The 20,716-nt window shown below is 45.9% G+C and overlaps 1 protein-coding gene across 7 annotated transcripts in view; it reads right to left on the bottom strand.

The window, feature by feature from the left end:
- The window catches only part of AFG2A (AFG2 AAA ATPase homolog A), a 191,930-nt gene that overhangs the window by 136,405 nt on the left and 34,809 nt on the right, over positions 1-20,716 (bottom strand). For all 7 annotated transcript variants that reach the window (XM_045202464.3, XM_024569009.3, XM_053911556.1 and 4 more), the window contains exons 11-13: positions 12,444-12,653; positions 1,969-2,022; positions 65-144 (exon numbers count right to left, since the gene is read on the bottom strand). In XM_045202464.3, the coding sequence (XP_045058399.2) occupies positions 65-144; positions 1,969-2,022; positions 12,444-12,653 (344 nt within the window). The remainder of the gene's footprint in view (positions 1-64; positions 145-1,968; positions 2,023-12,443; positions 12,654-20,716) is intronic.

Genomic DNA, 20,716 nt, shown 5'->3' with positions numbered 1-20,716 from the left:
AAGTGTGCTGACTCCGCCCCACAACTGCCGCTGCGTCACAACAGGCCTACAGGGCCGTGCTTACCTGCCCCTTTCGACCGCCAGGGCGTCCAGCTCATCGAAGAAAACGATGGAAGGAGCCACCGCTCTCGCTTTGCGGAAGACCTGGGGGAAGGAGCGCCACGTTAGCTAGAGATCAGCGACCTCCAAAAAGCCCCGGCACGGGTTTGTTTGGAAACGGTTTAGAACGGAATCTATGATGTACGAGCAGCCCGGTAAATACACACCGCACTGGACAAGACAGCAGCAGGCACCCACCCAGGCCCGTCTACAGGAGCTACGGAGGCAGCGTGCTTGCACAAGCAGACAGCCTCCCTGACCCCCAGGCCCCCACTCCCGGCTGTGTGACGTCGGTGGGTGGCGGGCTGCTCTGACCCACAGTCTCCGCACCTTCCCGATGCAGATGGGGATAGATGCTAGCCTCCGAGGATTATTTAAGAACTGCATAAAAAAATGATGCAGAGCATTTAGCGCAATGTCTAAAACACAGTAGAGCTCAGTAAATGATAGGCTGGATTATCATTAACACATGTTTAAAAGAAAGGCCATAAACGTGTAAAATTAGCCATAGCTTTACTTATAAAATACAGTCAAACCTCAGCTCCTGACTGTCTTGTTCCCGACCGCACTGCTCACAGAAAAACCTCTCGGTGGTCGTCTAACACACCTGCAGGCCTCCGGCCCCCGCCCGGCAACCCTTTTGTGCTGATGCCCGCATGGTCAGTCACGCGTCTCTCTCGGGTGACAAGGCAGACTTGGTTTTCAAGCAAATCGCTTCTCAAACAGTTTTCCGGAACAAATTAAGTTTGAGAACCAAGGTTCCACTTACCTCCAAAAGTCACACACCTTGTTCACCTCACCAAAGACTTTACAGGAAAGGAATACTTGATGTAAAGCCAGGACAAAAACCACTAAAAAAAGACCCAAACCTGGAAGACCACAGGCTGGACAGACTGCCAGACCCCCGACACCAGAGACAGCGAGAGAGCCACGAGGGCGGCACGTGGGTGGCCAGAGTCCGCAGGGGTGGGGAGGGGTCCGAAGGCGTGTCCCCTGTGACCTAGGCCCCCATTCTCTTGTCATAAGCATAAAACTACTCGACAGCTACCAAAACATTAATAGTAAGAAACATCACCTTTTTCATTTTAATCAATGATGGTGCTGCCATTATCGATTAATATTTTATACAATTACCATCATTTACATGTTAAAGAAAAAACAAAAAGTAACTTAAATTTTTTCTCAGATGAAAGTGTTCCCACTCTAACACTCAGGGGTGTCACAAATGCAGACTGCCCGATCCACCGCGACGCAGGCTCCTGTGCATGCCGCGCTTCTGCGAGGACACAGGGAGGGGCCTGTGTGAGACGGCACCCCTCTGCTCGGCAAAGTCAAGGCTTGTGCTCAGACTGCTGCGGCGGCCCGACTCCAGCGCCTTGACTGTGCATGAATTTGGCCTGGGTGACTTCTGCAATAGGAGGGAGCAGCCTGTCCGTCAGGCGCAGGCTTTAAAATTTGGAGGCAGGGGCGGGGGGTGCATTGTCTAAATCACCAGGCAACGTAAAAGAAGTACAACAGGAGAGTACAGTGGAATGTCACATACCAAGCTTATTTGATTTGAATTTAAATATTCTGAGATCACGTGTTCTTTTTAAGTGTAGACATGTCCTTTTTAAAATGAAATGCTGGTACTTGCTTTAAAAATCTTTGGTAAAACTAAAGGGTGGTAATACTAGGAGGCTTAAAAACAAAGTATTGATCAAAATTGCGTTTTTAAATAATAAAGTAATATTTGCCTAAAGAAAAAAAATGCCACTAGAATTGGGATGTGGAATTTCGAAATCTGTAGCCCAAAGGAAAACGGAAACCACACGGAGGACAGAAGTGTGCTCCCCCAGGCAGAGCACCCCTCCTGGTGCGCCTTCTTACCTCTCTAACAGCTCTTTCAGACTCGCCGACATACTTATTCATTAACTCGGGCCCCTGCACGAGAAGAAAACAACTGTTCAGCTCGAGGAAAGAGCAAATACATCCATTAAGTAAGAAAAGGTGGGGGAGGGGGGAAGGAAAACCAAAAATCTGCTTTTAATTAAATTAGTTCCTTCAGCATGCTTATTTTCACTGGGTATTATTTGCACCTCAGAAATTAAAGCGACTCCATGTTCCAAAAACTGCACATCGATACAAAGGAGAGGCTGTGACCACACATGTCTCGTTCATCTGTCATGCTCTGCAGGCATGGTGCGGGGCACCGAGGACGGAGCAGTTTAACCGGAGACCGGCAAAGGTGACACTGGACTCCCAGGTTGAAACACTGCCTGCTCCGAGTGGGTCCACTTGTTAGGGTCGAAGTCCACGAGATCAACAGACCCAGGGCTCCCGGCCTTAGGACCGCACGGAGCTCCTGGAGACGGAGTGCTTCCACGGGAGAGGGAAGCACGGCACCGCGACGGGCGCCACAGGGCTCCCCTGAGCGTGGCCGAGGAGCGCTGCTGTTGCGCCCCTGCTGTCCCTTGACTCAGCTACCCAGACCCCGACGGCGTGCCTCTCCAGGGCCCAACGTGCCCCTCTCAGCCGTGCCCTGGCCAGAGGGGACCTCTCCCGTGCAGCAGTCCCAGGGCCACGGCAGTGTCACGCCATGGCAATGACCCTGGTTGCCCCCAAAGTGCCTATTCACTCAACCTGCCTGCATCTTCCTTAGCGATCTGCCCCTCGGCGCTTCATCTGGGCGATGGGGAGTCTCTCCTGCCCTCTGTGTCCAGGCCCGTTAGAAGGGCCCCAAGGATGAACGGTGTGACTCTGAGTAACAAAATGCTACCGATCGTTAGTGAATGGACCCCATCAAGAGGTTCCCCGTAAGAGTGGCGGGTCTCCCAGCAATATTCTACCTACCCCTGGTTCAAATGTGCACATTTTCCGACATTCAACGTTTCTGAAGTCTGACATTTTTTTTCTTTCTTAAACACCTAAACTATCACATGTGGTATGGAAAAACAGTAGGCTTTATTTTTTATCGCATACCTATCTACTTTCTCATGTTCCATAGTCATCACATCACAAGAAGTCATAGGATATTGAAAAAAACACACCGCTGCCTGAGACCCACAAGCACGTCCCTCAGATACCGGTGGACGGCTGGCCGGCAGGCCAGATGTCCTCCTTAGCTGTGGGAGCACTCTCTCACCACACTCACTGTTCTTCCCAGCACCCGGCTTCTCAGGACACCCTTGCCCCAAACCCAACTGCAAACCCAACAGGTGCTGCGTGTGTGGGCTTGTTTCTCTTTCTACAAACACCTTATTTGGAACAAGGTTTGCGTTCTATCCCGTGCACACCACAGCTCCAGGCACTAAGGGGATGTACCCAGGCCCTGGCCTGAGCACAGGCTACCCGATTTACACCAATCAAAAACCACCTGACCGAGTGCAGCACACCGGCAAACCCTAGCTGAATGTCAGCCAATGCTGCAAACTGGCACAGGTGATGCTTAGTTTCCGTAAAGAGACCATCTCTTCACGGAGATGGCCACCACACAGGACTGTGCTGCCGGGACCGAGGCGCGCAGGCGCCACTGAAACACACAAAAGGAACTGCACCCAGTCTGGAACGCTCCTGGAAAGGAGACACTGCAGGCGAGTCCTTCGTGGGCTTCTTCTGTGCCTTCCAAGTGGGAAATACATCAAGACCCAGGAAGCAATCAGAAAGGTCTCTGATGAGGCCAAACAGATGGCGTTGCGTACACTTGGATTGTGGGAAAGCTCTTACGGAAACCAGCCCGAGGAGAGCAGACAGACAGCCGGCGGAGGGGAGGCAGGGGCTGGGTGAGAAAGGCGAAGGGGTTGAACAAAGAAAGAAAGAAGGACTCCCAGACCCAGATAACCATTCGCTATAGAGACCAGGGGGTGGTCAGGCGGAAGTAGAGGAGGGTACAGGAGTAATTAAAGGGTGAGGGAGGGAGACGTGACTTGGGGTGGTGAACACATACTACAACATGCAGACAATGTGTTTTTACATTGTACACCTGAAACCTGTACAATTTTATTAACCAATGTCACCCTAAAAAATTCAATTAAAAAATTGGAAAAAAGAAAAAATAAGCCTACGGTAAAATTAGTTTCATTATACATCATTTCCTTTAAGGTTCCAGAATATACTGACAATGTTAAGCAAGGGCTTACAACAGTTAGCTGACCCCAATCTAGATTTTAAAAAATCATCAAAAATATCAATGACACAACTCCTGAGTAAAAAACCTGGACTTCAAACTATTAAGAAAATTGATCAAAACATTAAGAAAAAAAAAAGACACTTAAAAAGCAACTTCATAATATCTAGTAATGTTTAAGATGACCAATGACAAGAGCTTCTACTTCAATGTACGAGAATTATACAAGAGTGTATTATTAAAGCACTGTTTACAAAAATTAAACCTGAAAATAAAAACATTAATATAAAAATGAGTGAATAAACTGAGTGTTCTCATAAAATGGAGAACTACACTGTCAAACTGTGAATGAAAGGCTGGACTAAGGAGACAGTTTGGAAGCAGATGAACCAGCAAGAAAGCTGTTACACGGGCAAGTGCCTTGTAACACTTAAATGCCTTACACATTTACACACCAGAGTCAGAGAGTTCTAAATGCTCTGCCAAACTTTTTAAGGTCACAGGAAAGTTGAACTTTCCCGCATTGATCATTAGGTGACTTCTGCGCGGTCTCGCCCTGCACGATCACCTTCCCGGTCCTGCAGCACAGCGCGGAACAAGGCCTGCCTGCTCACAGCATAAAAGATAAAGTCAAGTGAACGAAGCCAGAGCTGTTCATTCACATATGATACCGACGCTTTTACCCAGAGGGGACTGTGGACAAAGTTCAGAAACTGAACAAGAAAACGAGAATCAGGGTCCACTCAATAAATAAGCTTTAGGTAATTGGGAGAATGGGTTTGTGCTGGGGGCTGGGGGTGGGGGGCGCGGAGCGGGAAGAGTGAGGAGGAAGGAGTAAGAAATGTTTATGCAGAATTTATTTGGTTTAGGGTGACTAATTAGGCAAGTGTGGCCTGATCACAATCAGAAAGGAAATTACTGGTGTCCGTGTTGTTTGTATTATAATCACCATCATCCCAACTCTGCGTTACTGTTACTGTTCTCATAGCAACTCTCCCTCAAAGTCTAGGGCATGACGTGAAACAGTAATCCGGTGAAGCCATTTCTCTACACGGGCAATACGTTCAATGCATTTATTCAGCTTCCTAATTATTTGGCTTAACTGAAGGCAAGCAGTCAGAAAATCTGGAGAAACGACACTGTTCTCCACAGACTGGCTCTAAAAGAGAATACGGCTTGCACATCACTGCTGGAGAGCACCAGACTGCGACCTCTGATAGTCTGGGAGAACCCGATCAGTAGCCTGCGTGTGAAAGACCACCAGAAAGACCACCACGTGTTGAGCACCTGCTGTGCAGGCAGACAGACTTGATATTCTGGTGAAAATGGGGCAATACAGTGAACGGCCTCAACCAGTGCAGGCTCACTCCTCTCCTACATGGAGGAGGGCTGTCAGCAACCTGTGGAGAAGGCACAGGGCTTCTTCCCTAAAAAGAAGCCAAAGAGAAAGGAAAGAAAACATCTGAAACCTAACCAGACCGAGCACTGTGCAGACGGCCTGGGTCAGGGTAACTGACGCCTCGTCGCTCCCTGGCAGTGAGGACACTGTTCAGGAGGCCACCGGGGCCCTCGGGGCTGTGTGCAGAACCACACTCGCACCCATGGATGTTATCTGGGAGACTTCGCAGCCCCGGAAGCTAAAGTGATATGTGATGTGGGTCCAGAATTCTCTAAAAAGACCAAGCAGTACCATCATGAAGGAAGGTTATTTTGAGCTTGAAGTTCAAATTGCTAAAAATCACTGTATGCTGTTAAGAATACAGTGATTTTTGACGAGTTGCAAAAGACTAAATTCACTTTCAAAGATATGTACTACATTTTATTCTAACACTAACACAAAACTTAAGGGACCCTAAAATGGGCTGCTATACTTTTTTAGTCAATTTGCAACCAAATGTACATCTAACCCTTAAACACAGAAGAAAGCAGCAACTAGCAGCATCAGATAATATTATAAAATCTTGCTAAAGGCTTGATGTCTATTATTCACCTTTACTGCTTACCACATCCTCTGAGATGGATGTTCTTATGATTATAGCTTTACAGAAAAAAATCTGAAGTGCAAAAAAACTAAGTAATTTGCACAGTCACATGGCTTAGAAAATAGCAGAACAGTGACTTGACTTCCTTCACTGTTCATCACACCTGACAATTAGAGAAAATGCCCCAAGTGCTTAGCCACCAACAGGCACGAAGGACAAGCGACATCTAAGAGAAGCAGCACTGTGTGCGCTGGCCACAGGAAGTGGTCAGAGGAAGGGAGGCAGGAGCCACGCTGTCTAACCTGCCTCACGGAGAACCTAGGAAACCCAGGGCCCAGGGGGCGCGAGAATGCTCTCGGCCCTGGAGAAGTCAATCGGCAGACAGGACGGGGAGAATGCAGGCTCTGGTTCCCAGACTACCACTTTTTCTAAAAACTATGATGTCCTCTGTTTTTGCCAAGTCCTTAAAAAAAAGGGAAATGTCCTCTTAAGATTTTACATAGTACCAGCAGTTCAAATTGAATGGTGTTTGTGGGAGCAGACCTTGTGGCAAGGGCAAAGTCTAACTCTCAATAAACAGCTGCTAGCAGGGGCACATGTGCGCCCCACGTTTGCTCATAAGTTACTTAACTCTTCAAAAAAGGAATACCTAAATCCCTGGAATGGATCAGGCCATGAGGCTGGATAAGGTTACTTCTTTTCCAATTTCACTTACCAGACACTATGGAGTATCGGTCCTGCCGTATTTCACCTGCCCAGATTCCATGTGCTTCACTGACAAGGGTGAGCAAGACCAAATACCGAAAGGAAGTGAAGTACCATAAACTGGCTTAGTTGGGGGTAGCACTCTTCGCTGTTTCCATGGCTGAGAGCAAGTGCTCAAGTTTACAAAACAACAGAAATAACATAAATATATGTAAAACATTTGTCCAGCCGTGGAATCCAATGCGAACTAAACCAATCTTTTACTGTTTCATTATTTTACACCGTATCAGTGACAAATTCAAGGGTAATACTTACACCTCATGTTCTCACAGCTTTGCCCCTTTAATCTGCTGGGTCTCTCCTGGTCTTCCCAAGGGCTTTTTAAATGTGTCTGACACCTGCCTGTTGCTTTTGGCCATTACAATTCAAATCAAGTTTTTATAAGTTCTAAAATGTCTAGGGAAGGCAAGTTAACCTAAGTGTTAACTATGGTTAAATGTTACGGAATATGCTCGTAAAAACCCAAACTCACGAGATAGAGTTACATATATGTACTGTAAGTGAAGGATCTTGAAAATTAATAAAAAGAACAGCATCAGCACATACAGAAGGCCATTTTGGGAAAGCACTTCAAAGAGTCTGAAAACAGGCATTAAATACCAGGCTCTGGGTAAGAAAAAAACCTAAAAAGCAACAAAGGCTGGCAGGGAAGGGAAGGGAACTCAAGCTGTTCCTCCCAAGAAGTGTAATCCAAGCTCTCCCCCAAATTCACCCACTCCTTAGGAAAAAACAACCCTTTTTCAGAAGGACGCCATGCTGACCGCGCACAGGCTGGCAGGGAAGTGTCCCCGTACACGAGCCCACGACAACCCCAGGTCTCTCCCAATCAATCTCCTTTACTGTCTGGACGCAGAACCTGCGGCACTGGGTCTGGGCGTCCGTGCGGCCATCTCTAGAAGGGGCCATTCTCTTGAGCCACAAACCCATACTTACAATGGCCGTCGGGACCTGCCTGCCGTATTGTTTAAGGTATTCCAAACTCCACACGCCTAAATCCCGGTTCAGTAGCCACTCCCCACCTCCCACCTGCCTCTCCCCCTCACAGGCTAACGCCTCCCACAGTTCGGGTATTTCCACCTGCCAGTCACTGGAAGTAAACAGTTTAATCACCTGGACTTCTCCCTTGGTTTCTGCAATCGGTGTCAGGATTCTAAATGCCACCCATTTCCTTGTACCACGTGTTCAGTCACGTGTGTCTCCCGCACTAACTCGGGCTGACAGCAATCTACCACATCGCCATTCACCATGGACAGTACCTGGCACACAGAAGGCGCTTAATGTATCATTTGGAGTTACTGTTGCAATTTAAAACATTTACAAATGTTTTTAAAGTGTTATAGACATAATACTGTAATATTTATTTCAATTCTAATTAAATTCCATCAGAAAGAGACTGAAAAGAGAGAATAATCTCTCAGCTGGAATCTATGAATAAAAAATGAAACCAACCCAATAATAAAATTTTCTTCTGTTAGTAAGTAAATTTCTTAGAAGTCTAAAAGCATTCTTCTCTTTCTAAATCTCTCTGGGTCTTCTTACATTCCAATTGCTAAAGGTTTTGTTATTATAGGTCATGTTATTGTCATTTTGTGCTTTTAGCCAGATGTTATAGAATATTTTCACATCAATACATCTTTTTCACATAGCTGTTTCATCAACTGATACGAGCCCACTTCAAAAAAAATTTATTAACACACAGTCTTTAACATGTGATGTCTCAACACATCCATTCATACAGTGTACAAATAATGCCAAATTTAAGTGAATCCAATTAACCTCTACAGAACTCTGGGACGCTGACAATGGTACAGGAGCTACTCTCTCTGTCCTAGGAATAATAGGTTACTCTTCCCTAACAGCCATTCCGTGATAAAACTAAGGATGTGTCTTCATTCAGTAACAACGCTAGTAACTGCCGATTTAAGTGCATGGGGCACATTAGACAACCCTATTGGGAGAAGTTTAGGGAATTTTTAAAGTTAAAAACCAAAAGCCCTAACGGAAATGACATAGAAAGTCAAAAGGTTGCAGGCTATAGATGAGCCCAAATGGCAACAAACCTACAGAAGGAGAAGAAAGAGTTAAGGTCCACAAAAGGCACAAAAGTGAACACCGTTCCTGGTTGAGACTCTAAATTAGAAGCTGTACCCCAGGTGAAAGAAAAAATAACCGAAACTGTAAAGGAAAGTATTCTTTAGAGTGTTGGGGCCTGGGACTAGGGCCAGAACCAACACGCACCTTCGCAGGCTCCAACGGGGAGCAGCAACGCCATAGGCGAGCCCTGGGCGGCCGAGCCCAGGGTTTTGCTCAGTAACTTTCCGCTGTCACCACAAGCGGGATGAAGGACAGGAAAGGTCTCCTCCAAAGTCCTTCCCTGAGGAATCCACCGTCTTCCACGTGGTTCCCCTCCCCGCATCCCCCTCAACCGGTGCAGGGCCGGACACCACTGAGCGAGCGGGTCTGTACCTTCTGTTACAGTCCCTGAACGTCCATGACATGCCCAGATCTGTGACGCTAACTTTAAAATGCTGACTTAATTGGTAGACTTTTTTGGCAGGCGGGGAGGAAGTTTGAGACTTACAGAAGAGTTGAGCAGACAGCACGAAGAATTCCCATATGCCCACCGCCATTTCTTACCGCACACTCAGTGTTCCCATTATTAATACCCTATGTTAGTACGGTACACTTGTTACAAATTAATAAACCAATACTGACGCATTATTATTAACTAAACTCCACAGTTCATTCCCACTTCCTTAGTTTTTCCGTCCCAGGATCTTGCCCAGAGACCCTAACACTGTATCCGGCTGCCATGCTTTCCTGGGCTCCTCTGGGCTGCGCGTCTCTCGGCCTTAACAGTGGCACCCGTGCCAGTCAGGTGTTTGACTCCTGCCTTTCCATTTGGGCTTGCCTGATGGTTTTCTCACGGCTGCATACCAATTCCAAGTTTGGGAGGAAGACCAGAGATGAAGTGCCCGTCTTATCACTCTCCCACGAGGCACAACCACACCGTCAGCACACCTAATCCCTGAGGACGCCGGATTGGGTCACCGGGCGGAGGTGGTGGCTGCCAGCATCCCCACTGGGAAGCAGCTGGCCCCGAACCCCGCTGCAGCACTGAACTCCTGGGTTGGAAAGGAGTCCTAAGTACAGCCCCACACATAAGGAGCTGGGGTAGTTACACCCTCCAAAACTTTTTCACCTACCTTTTTAATACAATCCTCTCAAAGAGCCTAGATGGGTGAAAAAATGGAGACTTAGAGAACTTGTTTAAGGTTACACAGGTAAAACTGAGTGCTTGAGCCAAGAATCAAACCAAAGCCAGCTGGGCCCTGGCCTGGTGCTCTCTTCACTGCAACATGCTCAGTGTCAAGGGCATAGGTCATATACAAGGAGGTCAATTTCCGGCTCCACTTCATTCAACCACTAGCCTTTTCCCAGGCACTGCCACTCTGTTCATCAGGTTCCTGTTTCTGTGGCAGTGATTAACCTGTTGTATTGACTCAACCAACTCCCCCCGAAAAGCCGTGCTATTTTTCTCAGTCTTCCTTGTCCTGGGCAGGGGTGTCCAGCCTTTTGGTGGCTCTGCACCATATTGGAAGAAGAGTTGTCTTGGGCCACACATTAAGTACATTGTGACTTATAATCACAAAAACAATCTCAATGTTTTAAGTAAGCTTACAATTTTGTGTTGGGCCGCATTCACAGCCGTCCTGGGCCACGTGCGGCCCGCAGGCTGCAGGGTGGACACCCCTGCTGGAGAAATGAAATTTTATTTTTAAACTGGGTCCCAGAAACATCTGTCTTCCCACTTCTCTGAAGCTGCCCCATGGAAACAGCCTGAACCACCTTCACCAGTAACGTGGTGTGATTAACGGAAAGAGCACTGGACACTGGTTTTGTCTTAAAAAGAGGAAAAGGAAAGACCCTGTAACACAGTGGGTTCGGGGCTCAGGCTCCAGAGTCAGAAAGTCCTGAGGCCCAACTTTAGTCCCACCACCGCCACTTGGACCCGGGTACAGTCACCGACCTTCTTAAGCATCATTATTTAGTTGTGACCCTGGAGACCAATGCTAGAGCGGCCAGGACACAGACGCAGCCCCTGTGCGGTTTCCCAGGCAATGTCTGCAACACAGGAGCGCTCTGACCTCTAGACTAGCCTACCAACAAAAGCTCAAAGATGAACTTGGAACTTACCAAGTTCAGATTATCTTGTACCTGTCGTAACAGAATGATAGCGATCTGGTTAAATAAATAAAAGCAATTACTTTAAACTGTGCACTGCTTTAAGTAAAATACAGGATTTCCTGAAAATACACTGTATTTTGTGCGATTCCTCTCTGAAACCAGTGTCAGAAGAAAATCTCCCCAAACAGTCAAGGACACACTAAAGTCACCGCGTCCTGGTGCTCACCAGCACAGCTAACAAAGGCCTCGCTCACAGTCCCCATCAGAGGCCCAGCCGCCCTTCCTCCGGAATCAGCAACAGGCGCCCCCAGGAAAGCAGCCCAGCGGCACCCGGGGAATTAATCTACGGTAACGCTCCAGACAAAAGCGAGAGAGGGGCAGAGAGGGAATTTCAGCTGGAAAACACTTTGACGTAATCAACCCAGACGACAGACTACACGTAAGCCTATGTCAAGTGCCCCGTCTGCACAAGCACACACAGATGCCGAAGGATGTGAAGAGCCCACACCACTGGCCAGCGTGACGGCTCAGCTCCGAGTAGAGCCCGAATCTTCCAATCGCTGTTCCGACCAGATGCACAGAGGAAGCTAGACGGTACTTTCATGCACTCAGAAAGAAACGTTTCAAGTCTTTCAATTCTTTGTCTTAGGAATTCCAGGTAATTAATTAACCCTGAGAAAGTGTTAGGGAGCCCCTCCTTTCAATATATCTAAATTACTCGAGCTTCCCAACTGGCTAAAAAATCCCTGTGTCTAACTATTTTTTTCTAAGTACTTTCAAAACGTGTAAGACTTGTTATTTCAAAAAGCTCAAACTGAATTATAACGCTGAAAACCCTCAGTAACGTGTATGTTGGAACCAAAGTGCACCCTTTGTTGCGTGGGAAGGCGAGAGAGAACGACACAACACGAATTCCCAACTGTGGGACTTGGGCTCCCGTGCGTAGGCTGCGAGATGCTACTTTGGTTCTTCTCGCACCATCAGACCAGGATGAAAGCACCGGTGACTGTGCAAAGAAAAGCAAATCAGTTTGATGTGTTTCCTCCAGCTTTTACTTTTGAAAAATTTTAAACGTACAGGAAACTTGGAAAAATGGTGCAATGGACACCCACTGTTCATTAAATATATCCTCTACCCAAATTCAAAAATAATACTGTGGAACTACAATAAATTCTATACCATCAACCTCAGATGAAAATCAGCTACCCCTAAGTCGCCTTCTCACGTTTGCTGAAGGGAAGGAATCACAGGATGGGTGCTGGGGGCTGGAAAAGGCAGGAGCAATTTAAAAACTGACACCATACCTTTATGGCTAGGAAATTCAGTCCACTTTCATTGGCCAAAGCCTTGGCGATCATCGTTTTAGAGCATCCAGGCGGCCCATACAGAAGAACTCCCTTCGGTGGCTGAACACCCATTCGGGTGAAAGACTCCGGGTGCTTCAAGGGCCATTCCACGGCCTGCTTCAGTTTCAGTTTGATGCTCTCCAGTCCTCCTATATCTGACCAGGACACCTGCAAAACAGAACATTTCCTAAACGCACGTTTGCCAGGACAAACAGAGAACTTAAAAAAAAAAAAATGCAAGAGAGGGAACAGAATCACTGAAAAACCAGGAAGATCCTAAAAAGAAATTCCAACAACATCAAGATTAATTCGGAGCCCGTAAAATGTAATCTGCATGTTACAGAAATACGAAAGACAAACAAAATGCTTCTGCTTGCAGGTCTTACACAAATCACTGTTTCAGTGTCTGAACACACTGTTAATTCTACCTTCTATTCCGGATGGCTGTAAATATTAGGTTTCACCTGTCTGAAACGGTTTGAGTCAGTGACCCAAGGTCTTGTCCATACACGTAATTTCTTGTATTTCTTTTTTAGCAAATACCTGCGAATATATTTCTATAGGTCCTTATGGAACACATGATGTTTTCTGTCTTTGGCATATTAATGAAATACCCTCAAAATTTCGTTCCTTTCTCAACTATGAAATACTCCCCGAACAAGATAGCTCTTTACATACTATTTACTTAATAAATATGCATTAAGAGCTACATAGCAGAGGATTAAGAAATAGGAAAATAAAACAGGAACACAGGCTTCAAAGAACTTAACAACTACAGGTAACACACACATAAGTAATCGTAGGACAAGGGAAAGGATCCTAAGCACAGTAACAAAGAAACAGCAAAGGCCTGTGGGAGTTCCCAGGAAGAGAGATTCCTTCCAGCCAGAGAGCGAATCAGAAATCCAAAGCTTGAGGCACGGATAAGATCTGGAAATGTGAAAACAGGCAAATGGTCAGGCAGAGGCCAAGGTATGAGGAGAGACTCAGAAGGAAGTGTGACAAGGGTAAGAGAAAAGCAAACTGGGGGGAGAGTAAAAGTAGAACCGTAAGTTGAGGCCATAGAGAAGTACAGGACCCTGAAGACTGGATGAAGGAGTTAAGAATCTCTTTATTCCCTTAAGGTCTCCCGACGGGGCTCAATCTGGAAAGCGATGTGCTCCGACCTGAGCGTCGGGAGACTGACAAAGTTCAGAGAGAGTGCAGGGAGACCAAGTGCCAACCGATCGCAAACACCCTCAGACACAAGGAACTAGCCTGAACGAGGGTGAGCACGTACAGTGACGAAGACGCACCAGAAAGTCACCGCGGGTCTCCAGTGCGGGTTCTGAGGGCGGAGTAAGAAAGGGGGAGAGTTTAAAGGTAAAGGTGTCAAGAGGCATTCATAGAATGTGGACCACAGAAAAACGATCTCCAGGAGGGAAAATAAACATAATAGATATTTTTTAATTAAAATGCAGGACAGCATATTCAAAAGATGAGAACTGAGGAGGTGAAATGTAAGCACTGCAAACAGAAGAGATCTCTACACACAAACAACAGAATCCACGAGATCCACTGAGACTGCTGAGTGCAAGCGGGGACGGGGATATTGGGTACCAAATAGAAGAGATCTCTACACGCAAACAACAGAGTCCACGAGATCCACTGAGACTGCTGAGTGCGAGCGGGGACTGGGATATTGGGTACCACCCACATTTAAGAGGCAAGAGGAAATGAAGAGGAAGAGAAGTCAGAAAATGACCCACAAATCCAAACAGTGGGGGAGGCTGTTTGTTTCTTTGTTAATACCAGGAAAAGATCACTTCCCACCTGAACCTGCACGGTCTCTTGGCCGTTTTTCTTTCGTCCACAGAACCAGGAGAATGCTGTACCCCCAACCCTAATCCTGAGATCAGTTAACTTTTTTTCTAAATTGCTGTCTGGGGGTTTATTTTAAGAAGATCACTGGATTAAAAGGAGTGGACATTCTTACTCTCTGGTCCCTTGAGGCACAATGCCAATCTGCTATCCCAACCACTTCACGCATTTTAACAAGAACAAGTGGGGCTTGGAGAGGTGGAGAAACGGAGTCTGGAAGCAAGCACAACGGCCAGGACTGAGACTTTGGGCAACTGTGCGACTGAGAGTTGACTTGAAAGAAAAAAAGAAACATGTCTGGAAATTAAGCGATCCACGTAATTATTAATTCACTTCCAACTATCTTCCACGTGCAGGACTTGTCTTTGGGACTATAACGGTACACGGATGAGAGAGATCGCATTCTCAAAATGCTGTATGTGGTAATCTAGACAGGGGTAAGAACAGGAGCCTAGAAGACACAGTCTTTGTCTACAGATACAGAACACGTATTGACACAAATTACTACAAAAACTACCGAAAGTATATGAAATACTCTTATAGTCCCCAAATACGCGAGAGGGTGAGGACGGAGACTTGGATACTGTTGCATGTACGTGCGACACGCCCAGGCTGTAGAACGTGGAACAGCAGCAAGCCCCTCATGTGACCATAAAGATAACTGATATACAGTAAGTAAAGCCTACAGAAATTACAAAGGACAATGTAAGAATTATCCCGCCCCCACACCTAAAAGTCAGCATTGTTACCATTTTGGTGCAGAACTTTCCAGCCTTTCAAAATCACACGCACATGCGTGTGTCTGTTTTTTCAATGAAATCATAATGTATTCTCAATTGTATATTCGTACAATTCCCAGGACTATTGTAAGAATTAAACAGTATGCTATCTATTAAATCAGCCACACTTTGCTAGGCACACAGTACCCATTTAATAAATACAAGGCATTATTTTACTTAAAGGTCTGAAACACAATGATGATAAACAGTTATATTCCGAAGGACTAGGGACAGAAGATAAAAGATCAAACCATCACATGCGTGGCTCACAAGCAATATATAATTACCATCATTTTTCTATTCTTTTTCATTTTGTCTGATCACTACATTTCTTAAACCAATGGCAAACAAGTTTTAAATTTTAATTCAGCACCAGAGTGCCAATAAATGAGGTCTGTAGCTAAGACATGAATTCAAAATGAATATAACTCAGCTTAAAGAGCTTACAGCTGCACAGAAGAGTCTTAAAGCCCAGGATGCCATGGGAAAAGTTAGTCTGCCAGAGAACACACACCAGCATGAAATCATAAAGCCCCAGAGCTAGGACAGGAATTCACGAACTAGTCAGTCACTGTCCCACCTTCAGTCCTTTTCTCATCCTGCAGCAAACACTCTCTTACGCTCTTCTAGATTTTTTCGAATTTCTACACCCTTCCCTTTCCACTCCAGTTACACTCTGTCATAACTGCCACATTACTCCTACATTCTAACCTAAATCACTGCTGATAGTAGTTGGGTCCTTTTGTTCTTATTTTGTCCTAATGAAAACAGTGAACAGCTGCTCACAGATGGCTTTGTAACTCTCTGAATTAGCAGTAAAGTTAGAAGGGAAGGAACAGCTGTCAAACACAGACAGAGCAGGGAGACGAATTTCCCAAGGGAGATGTCCCCACCCCGCCAAACATCTTGCAGTACTTCCTGAACAAAACTCTAACAATACGCACCAAAAACACTCAAACCACACACCCACAGAGGATCAGGCTAAGAAAAACAGAAAAGAAAAACCCTTGTATGGACGAGACCCAAGGGGACCAAATGAAAGCCAACACGCTGGACTGCAGACCGCGGGAGAGTCAGTGTGAGAGGGACCCAGTAACTCCAGAGAGGCCGGCAGTGTCTTCGCACATCTGTGCGTCCTCCTGCCTGCTAGGTGCCAAGTTTTGCACTGCCGGGGACAAAAATTCTTTTGAAAGTGTTATTTTTATAGAAAATATTGAAACAAAGAATACTGTTCATTTTGTTCTTTCAGGCTAACGAGTCCAACATTAAGGACCAGAAGCCAGGCAGCAGCGAGTGAGTTGGCGCCTGCTCCAAATTCTCTGCTGGGCCATACACTAGCGCATTTTATTTTGTTTTGAAATCATAAACATACCAAATTACTACAGACACTACATAATGCAGAAAGAAAGAGGTTGAGAAAACTCAACCTCCAAGATCCAAACGAAAAACAGGAGATTTCTAGATGCTGCTTTAATGGAGGAAAAGCCAAATTAGGAAGCAGTAGTATTCAAAATGTATTCTCAGATCTAAGTGAAAATAAGTGAGAACTTTTAGCTTTATATCGTGAAATGACCGGTATTTTCCCCTATGCTTTAAAAACGTATTCTATGGAGATTTTTTTTAAAAAACAAGTCAAAGTCCCAGTTCTCCGACGGGTCATAACCCATCTATAGCCCCACTCCTCCCCCACCCTACTGATTAAAAATAAAAATTTCACTCAAAATACAAACCCCAAGGCCATGCGGACTCTGAAAAGTCAAGGAAAGGGGGTGGACCGAGAGGCCAGGGAAGCCTGGAGTGGCGCCCTGCAGGCCGGGCGAGAGGGCCGAGCATCCTGCGGGTTCGTCCTTGGCTTTCCTCTCCAGACTCAGCGTTCTCCTCTGCCTGTTCCACCTCCATTGTGCATAAGCAAGGTCAGGTTCAAAATACCTAACAACTCCACAGGTAAGAGAGCACAGGGAGCTGAAAAGAGCAGGTGAGAAAGAATGTAAAACTGTACAGCAAAACTTTGCCACTAATTGCGAACTACCACTGACCTGGGTGACCTTGTTCTTCGGTAAATCACTTTCAGCTCCTCGACGAAACGCTATAAAAACTATGGGAAACAGATGCTCCTGAAAGTCCTAGTTCATATGGGAAAACATTAAGATACAGAAATGATTCAAGTAAAAAAAATGCACATACCCCCCAAACACGGAAAACATGATCAACTTCAGGACAAACACGCTGACCCTGACCTCCACCCCTAAACCACAACCACATCCCCAGCGCACCTGAGCAAGTTTCCTCCGAGCTATCCTCATCGAGCTGCCGAGGCGTGAGGTCAAACCTTTCCTACCTCACACGTTACTACTGAGTAAGCCCCCTTCAGACCTCAGACATTTACACCTTAATCCAGCTTACAAACGGGTAACCACTTCCAAAAGGAGCTTTTAAAAAACTACTTTTGACAGATAAACAAGTACAGAAAAAAATCTCATATAAAAAATGGGAACTTTTAAACAACAACAACAAAAAACACAAAAAGAGCGCCATTGATTTAAAAAATAAAAACTCACATCATAAAAGTGATACAAAATTTCACCTAAAAAAAATCTTCACATTTAAAATATTTTGTATTTTTCTAATTCATCAAATACCATAAATTTAACTGTGATCAGCAGAAAATGCTTTATTTAAGGAAGCTGCTTAGTGATTCTTGCCATTCTTACTATGGCACAGTGGGCCTGGGAAGAGATAAAGGAATGCGGATGGAGGAAATGAAGAACACGGGAATAGAGCAAGACTTCCACAGACTGGCCCCCACTCCCAAGTGCTAAGCAGCGTGTTTCTCAAGTGAATTTTCACATCAGCCATATGTAACACATGACCAAATGTCTCTAAACTGAAATAAATCATATAAAAGGCCCAGGAAAAATGATTTAAATAGTAAAAAATTTTAAATGAATTAGTTCTGATTATTCTGATTTGGGAGTTTACTATAGGCACGAATGATCGCCAAATGAAGGGCTCTGTTATAGAAGCCTCTATCACCAGGACCATCCCAACATAGCGCCTCGTACACCACAGAAGCTCAAGGTCTGGTAAAGGGACGAATTAACGGGCAGACGTATACTTCTCTGTAGCACCTTAAAAGCAAAGCAGCAGAAGGGTAGAAATGGCAGGCAGACAGCCTGGTCGGAGGTGGTACGAGACAACCAGGAGAGAGTTAGGGATATCACAGCACGTGTGGTTCCGAACAGTGAAAAGTGTCACCAACATGTGAAAGAGTGCAAGGGGATACACGCTTTCATGACATTTTGTAGCCCAGATCCGTCCAGACGATTGGGCCGTAAATTCAAGCACTTTCCTCTGATCTCCTCTGATGCTTGGCTGACAATAAATGCTTGCAGATACGGAAAGAAAACCCCTCTCCTGCCAAGACTGGCCAAAGCAATGCTCCAAGTTTTTGTCAAGTAGGAGGCCAAGAGGAGAGGCCCCTCTCTGTCAGAAAGCTGAGCCCACACATGCAAGCAGAATCCTCAGCAGCTCTACCTCTGTGTCCTGCAACACAGACCAGAAAGGAAGCCCCCACATGGGGCAAGTACCCCTGCCGGCCAGAGGGCCAGCGTGCTGGGGGAGGAGGACGGCACTGATGTTTGGCTGGACAGGAGAGAGGTATGAGGACAAAGAGAAAAGGAGAAGTCAGAAAACAACCGTTGAAGCACAGCCTTAAGAATGAATGGTCAACACTTAGAAAAAGAATGAAAGCTCTTTTCTCGTAATTAAACTTGTCCCTGGGTGCTAAATGTGCTCCGTGTAATAGGCAGGGCTATGAATGTAGTGGGGCAGGGCCGGCCTCGGAGAGGATGCCACAGGACGATTCTGGGGAAAGAAACTGTCTGGAGAAATTAGAGATTGTTATAAGCATATACTGAATACAATGAAGGTGAAGCAAGTCTCAGAGAACTGTGCAAGCCTAGGTGGTAGTTTGTTGAGCAAGAATTATCTTCCCTGGGATAAAAGTTGTCTAGCTTTTACCTTTTGTAACTTCTGATAAGCATGGGGCTTCACGTGTTACAGGTGTCAACAGAAGACCAGACCACTGGAGGTGGAGTTGGCAGAGGTTTCAAAATCAAATATCCGTTCATTTGCTCATTTACTGACTCCCTCCCTCCCTCTGATACATTCATCTTACTGCGAAGGCTGCTGGGCTCTGGGCACAGCAGCAGGGTACACAGAGTGAAGGACGAAGGGTGCACATGCTCTCTACGCCGTGCAGCTCACAGTCCGGACGAAGAGGCAGGCGTTAAGTGAATACACCAATAATTACTCAAATTAAAAACTAGAAAAAAATACTGGACATTGTAAGAGCACATAAGAGGGTCAAGTACAGTGTTCCAGATACCCTGACATTTAAGCAGTGGTGTGGAAGCTGAGCAGGAGCGAGGCAATTCAAGAGAACGAACCAGGCTGCTCCACCTCACTTTTCAGCCCGCAGTGGGAGGAAGAGATGCATAGGAGAGTGAGGGCAGTCCTGCCGGGGAGCAGGCTAAGCTGCACTCCAGACTCTAATCTGGTAAGAGGGGCTGCCCTGGCTTCCCCGCCCCACCCCCTGACTGGTTACTGCTCTGCTTCCTGGCAGCCTTTCCCCACAACCTTCAGGTGAATCTAAAGTGCACATCAGAGGTCTCGACGTCACGGTAAAGAGGAAGGCTGTAGGTCAGTCTTCATGGGTAGGAAGAGCCCCTGAGAACAAACGCGCAGGTGGGCAGCACCTCGGCTGGAATTCTGTTTAAGTACTCACGAGGGGCTGGAGGACTTCTAAATTAGATAACTAAAGGTCCCAAATTAATACTACACCCTTCTTAAGCTGTGATGAGAATAGATTTCACCTTTGTGGCCTTCCTCCCCAAACCCTGGAATCCCAGCCTAACTCCAATAAAAACAGCCAGACTCAAACTGAAGGGCATTCTGCAAAGACCTGACCAGTTGACCTCCAAAGTGCCAAGGCCGTTAAAAACAGGAAAGTGAGAAGCCCCGTCACAGCCCAGGGAGTTCTAAGGAGGCAGGTAACTAAATGCACTGTGACGGCCGACGTGGGGTCCTGAAAGGGACAAAGGACATTAGGGGACACAAATGAAACCTAAATAAAGCATGGAGTTTGGTAACACAATAGCGCCCAAGGAAGGTTGGACTCAGAAGACTAAATGTGAAAGCCGAAACTATACGCTCTTGGAGCAATTACAGTGCGAGCCGCCGTGCCCCTGGGTTTGGCAACGGTTTTTCAAATGTGACACCGAAATTACATACGAGAAAAAAATACATACATTGGACTTCATCAAAATCAAAACATTTGTGCTTCAAAGGACACTACAAGAATATGATTTTTTAAAAAGGAAACTGCTCACTGAAAGGGAGAAAATGACTACAAATCATTTATTTCTGCTGTCAGGTGTCACAGACCTAAAAAAGAACTTGTATCTAAAATACGTAAGAACTCTTACAGCTCAATGATAAAAAGACAAATAACCTCATTAAAACTGGACAAATAATCTGAATAGACATTGCCCCAAAGAAGATACACAAAAATGGCCAAATAAGCAAATGAAA

This window comes from Desmodus rotundus, chromosome 9 (genome assembly GCF_022682495.2).
Source record: "Desmodus rotundus isolate HL8 chromosome 9, HLdesRot8A.1, whole genome shotgun sequence".
Taxonomy (NCBI): Eukaryota; Metazoa; Chordata; class Mammalia; order Chiroptera; family Phyllostomidae; genus Desmodus; species Desmodus rotundus.
This window is presented reverse-complemented; position numbering and strand designations above follow the sequence as displayed.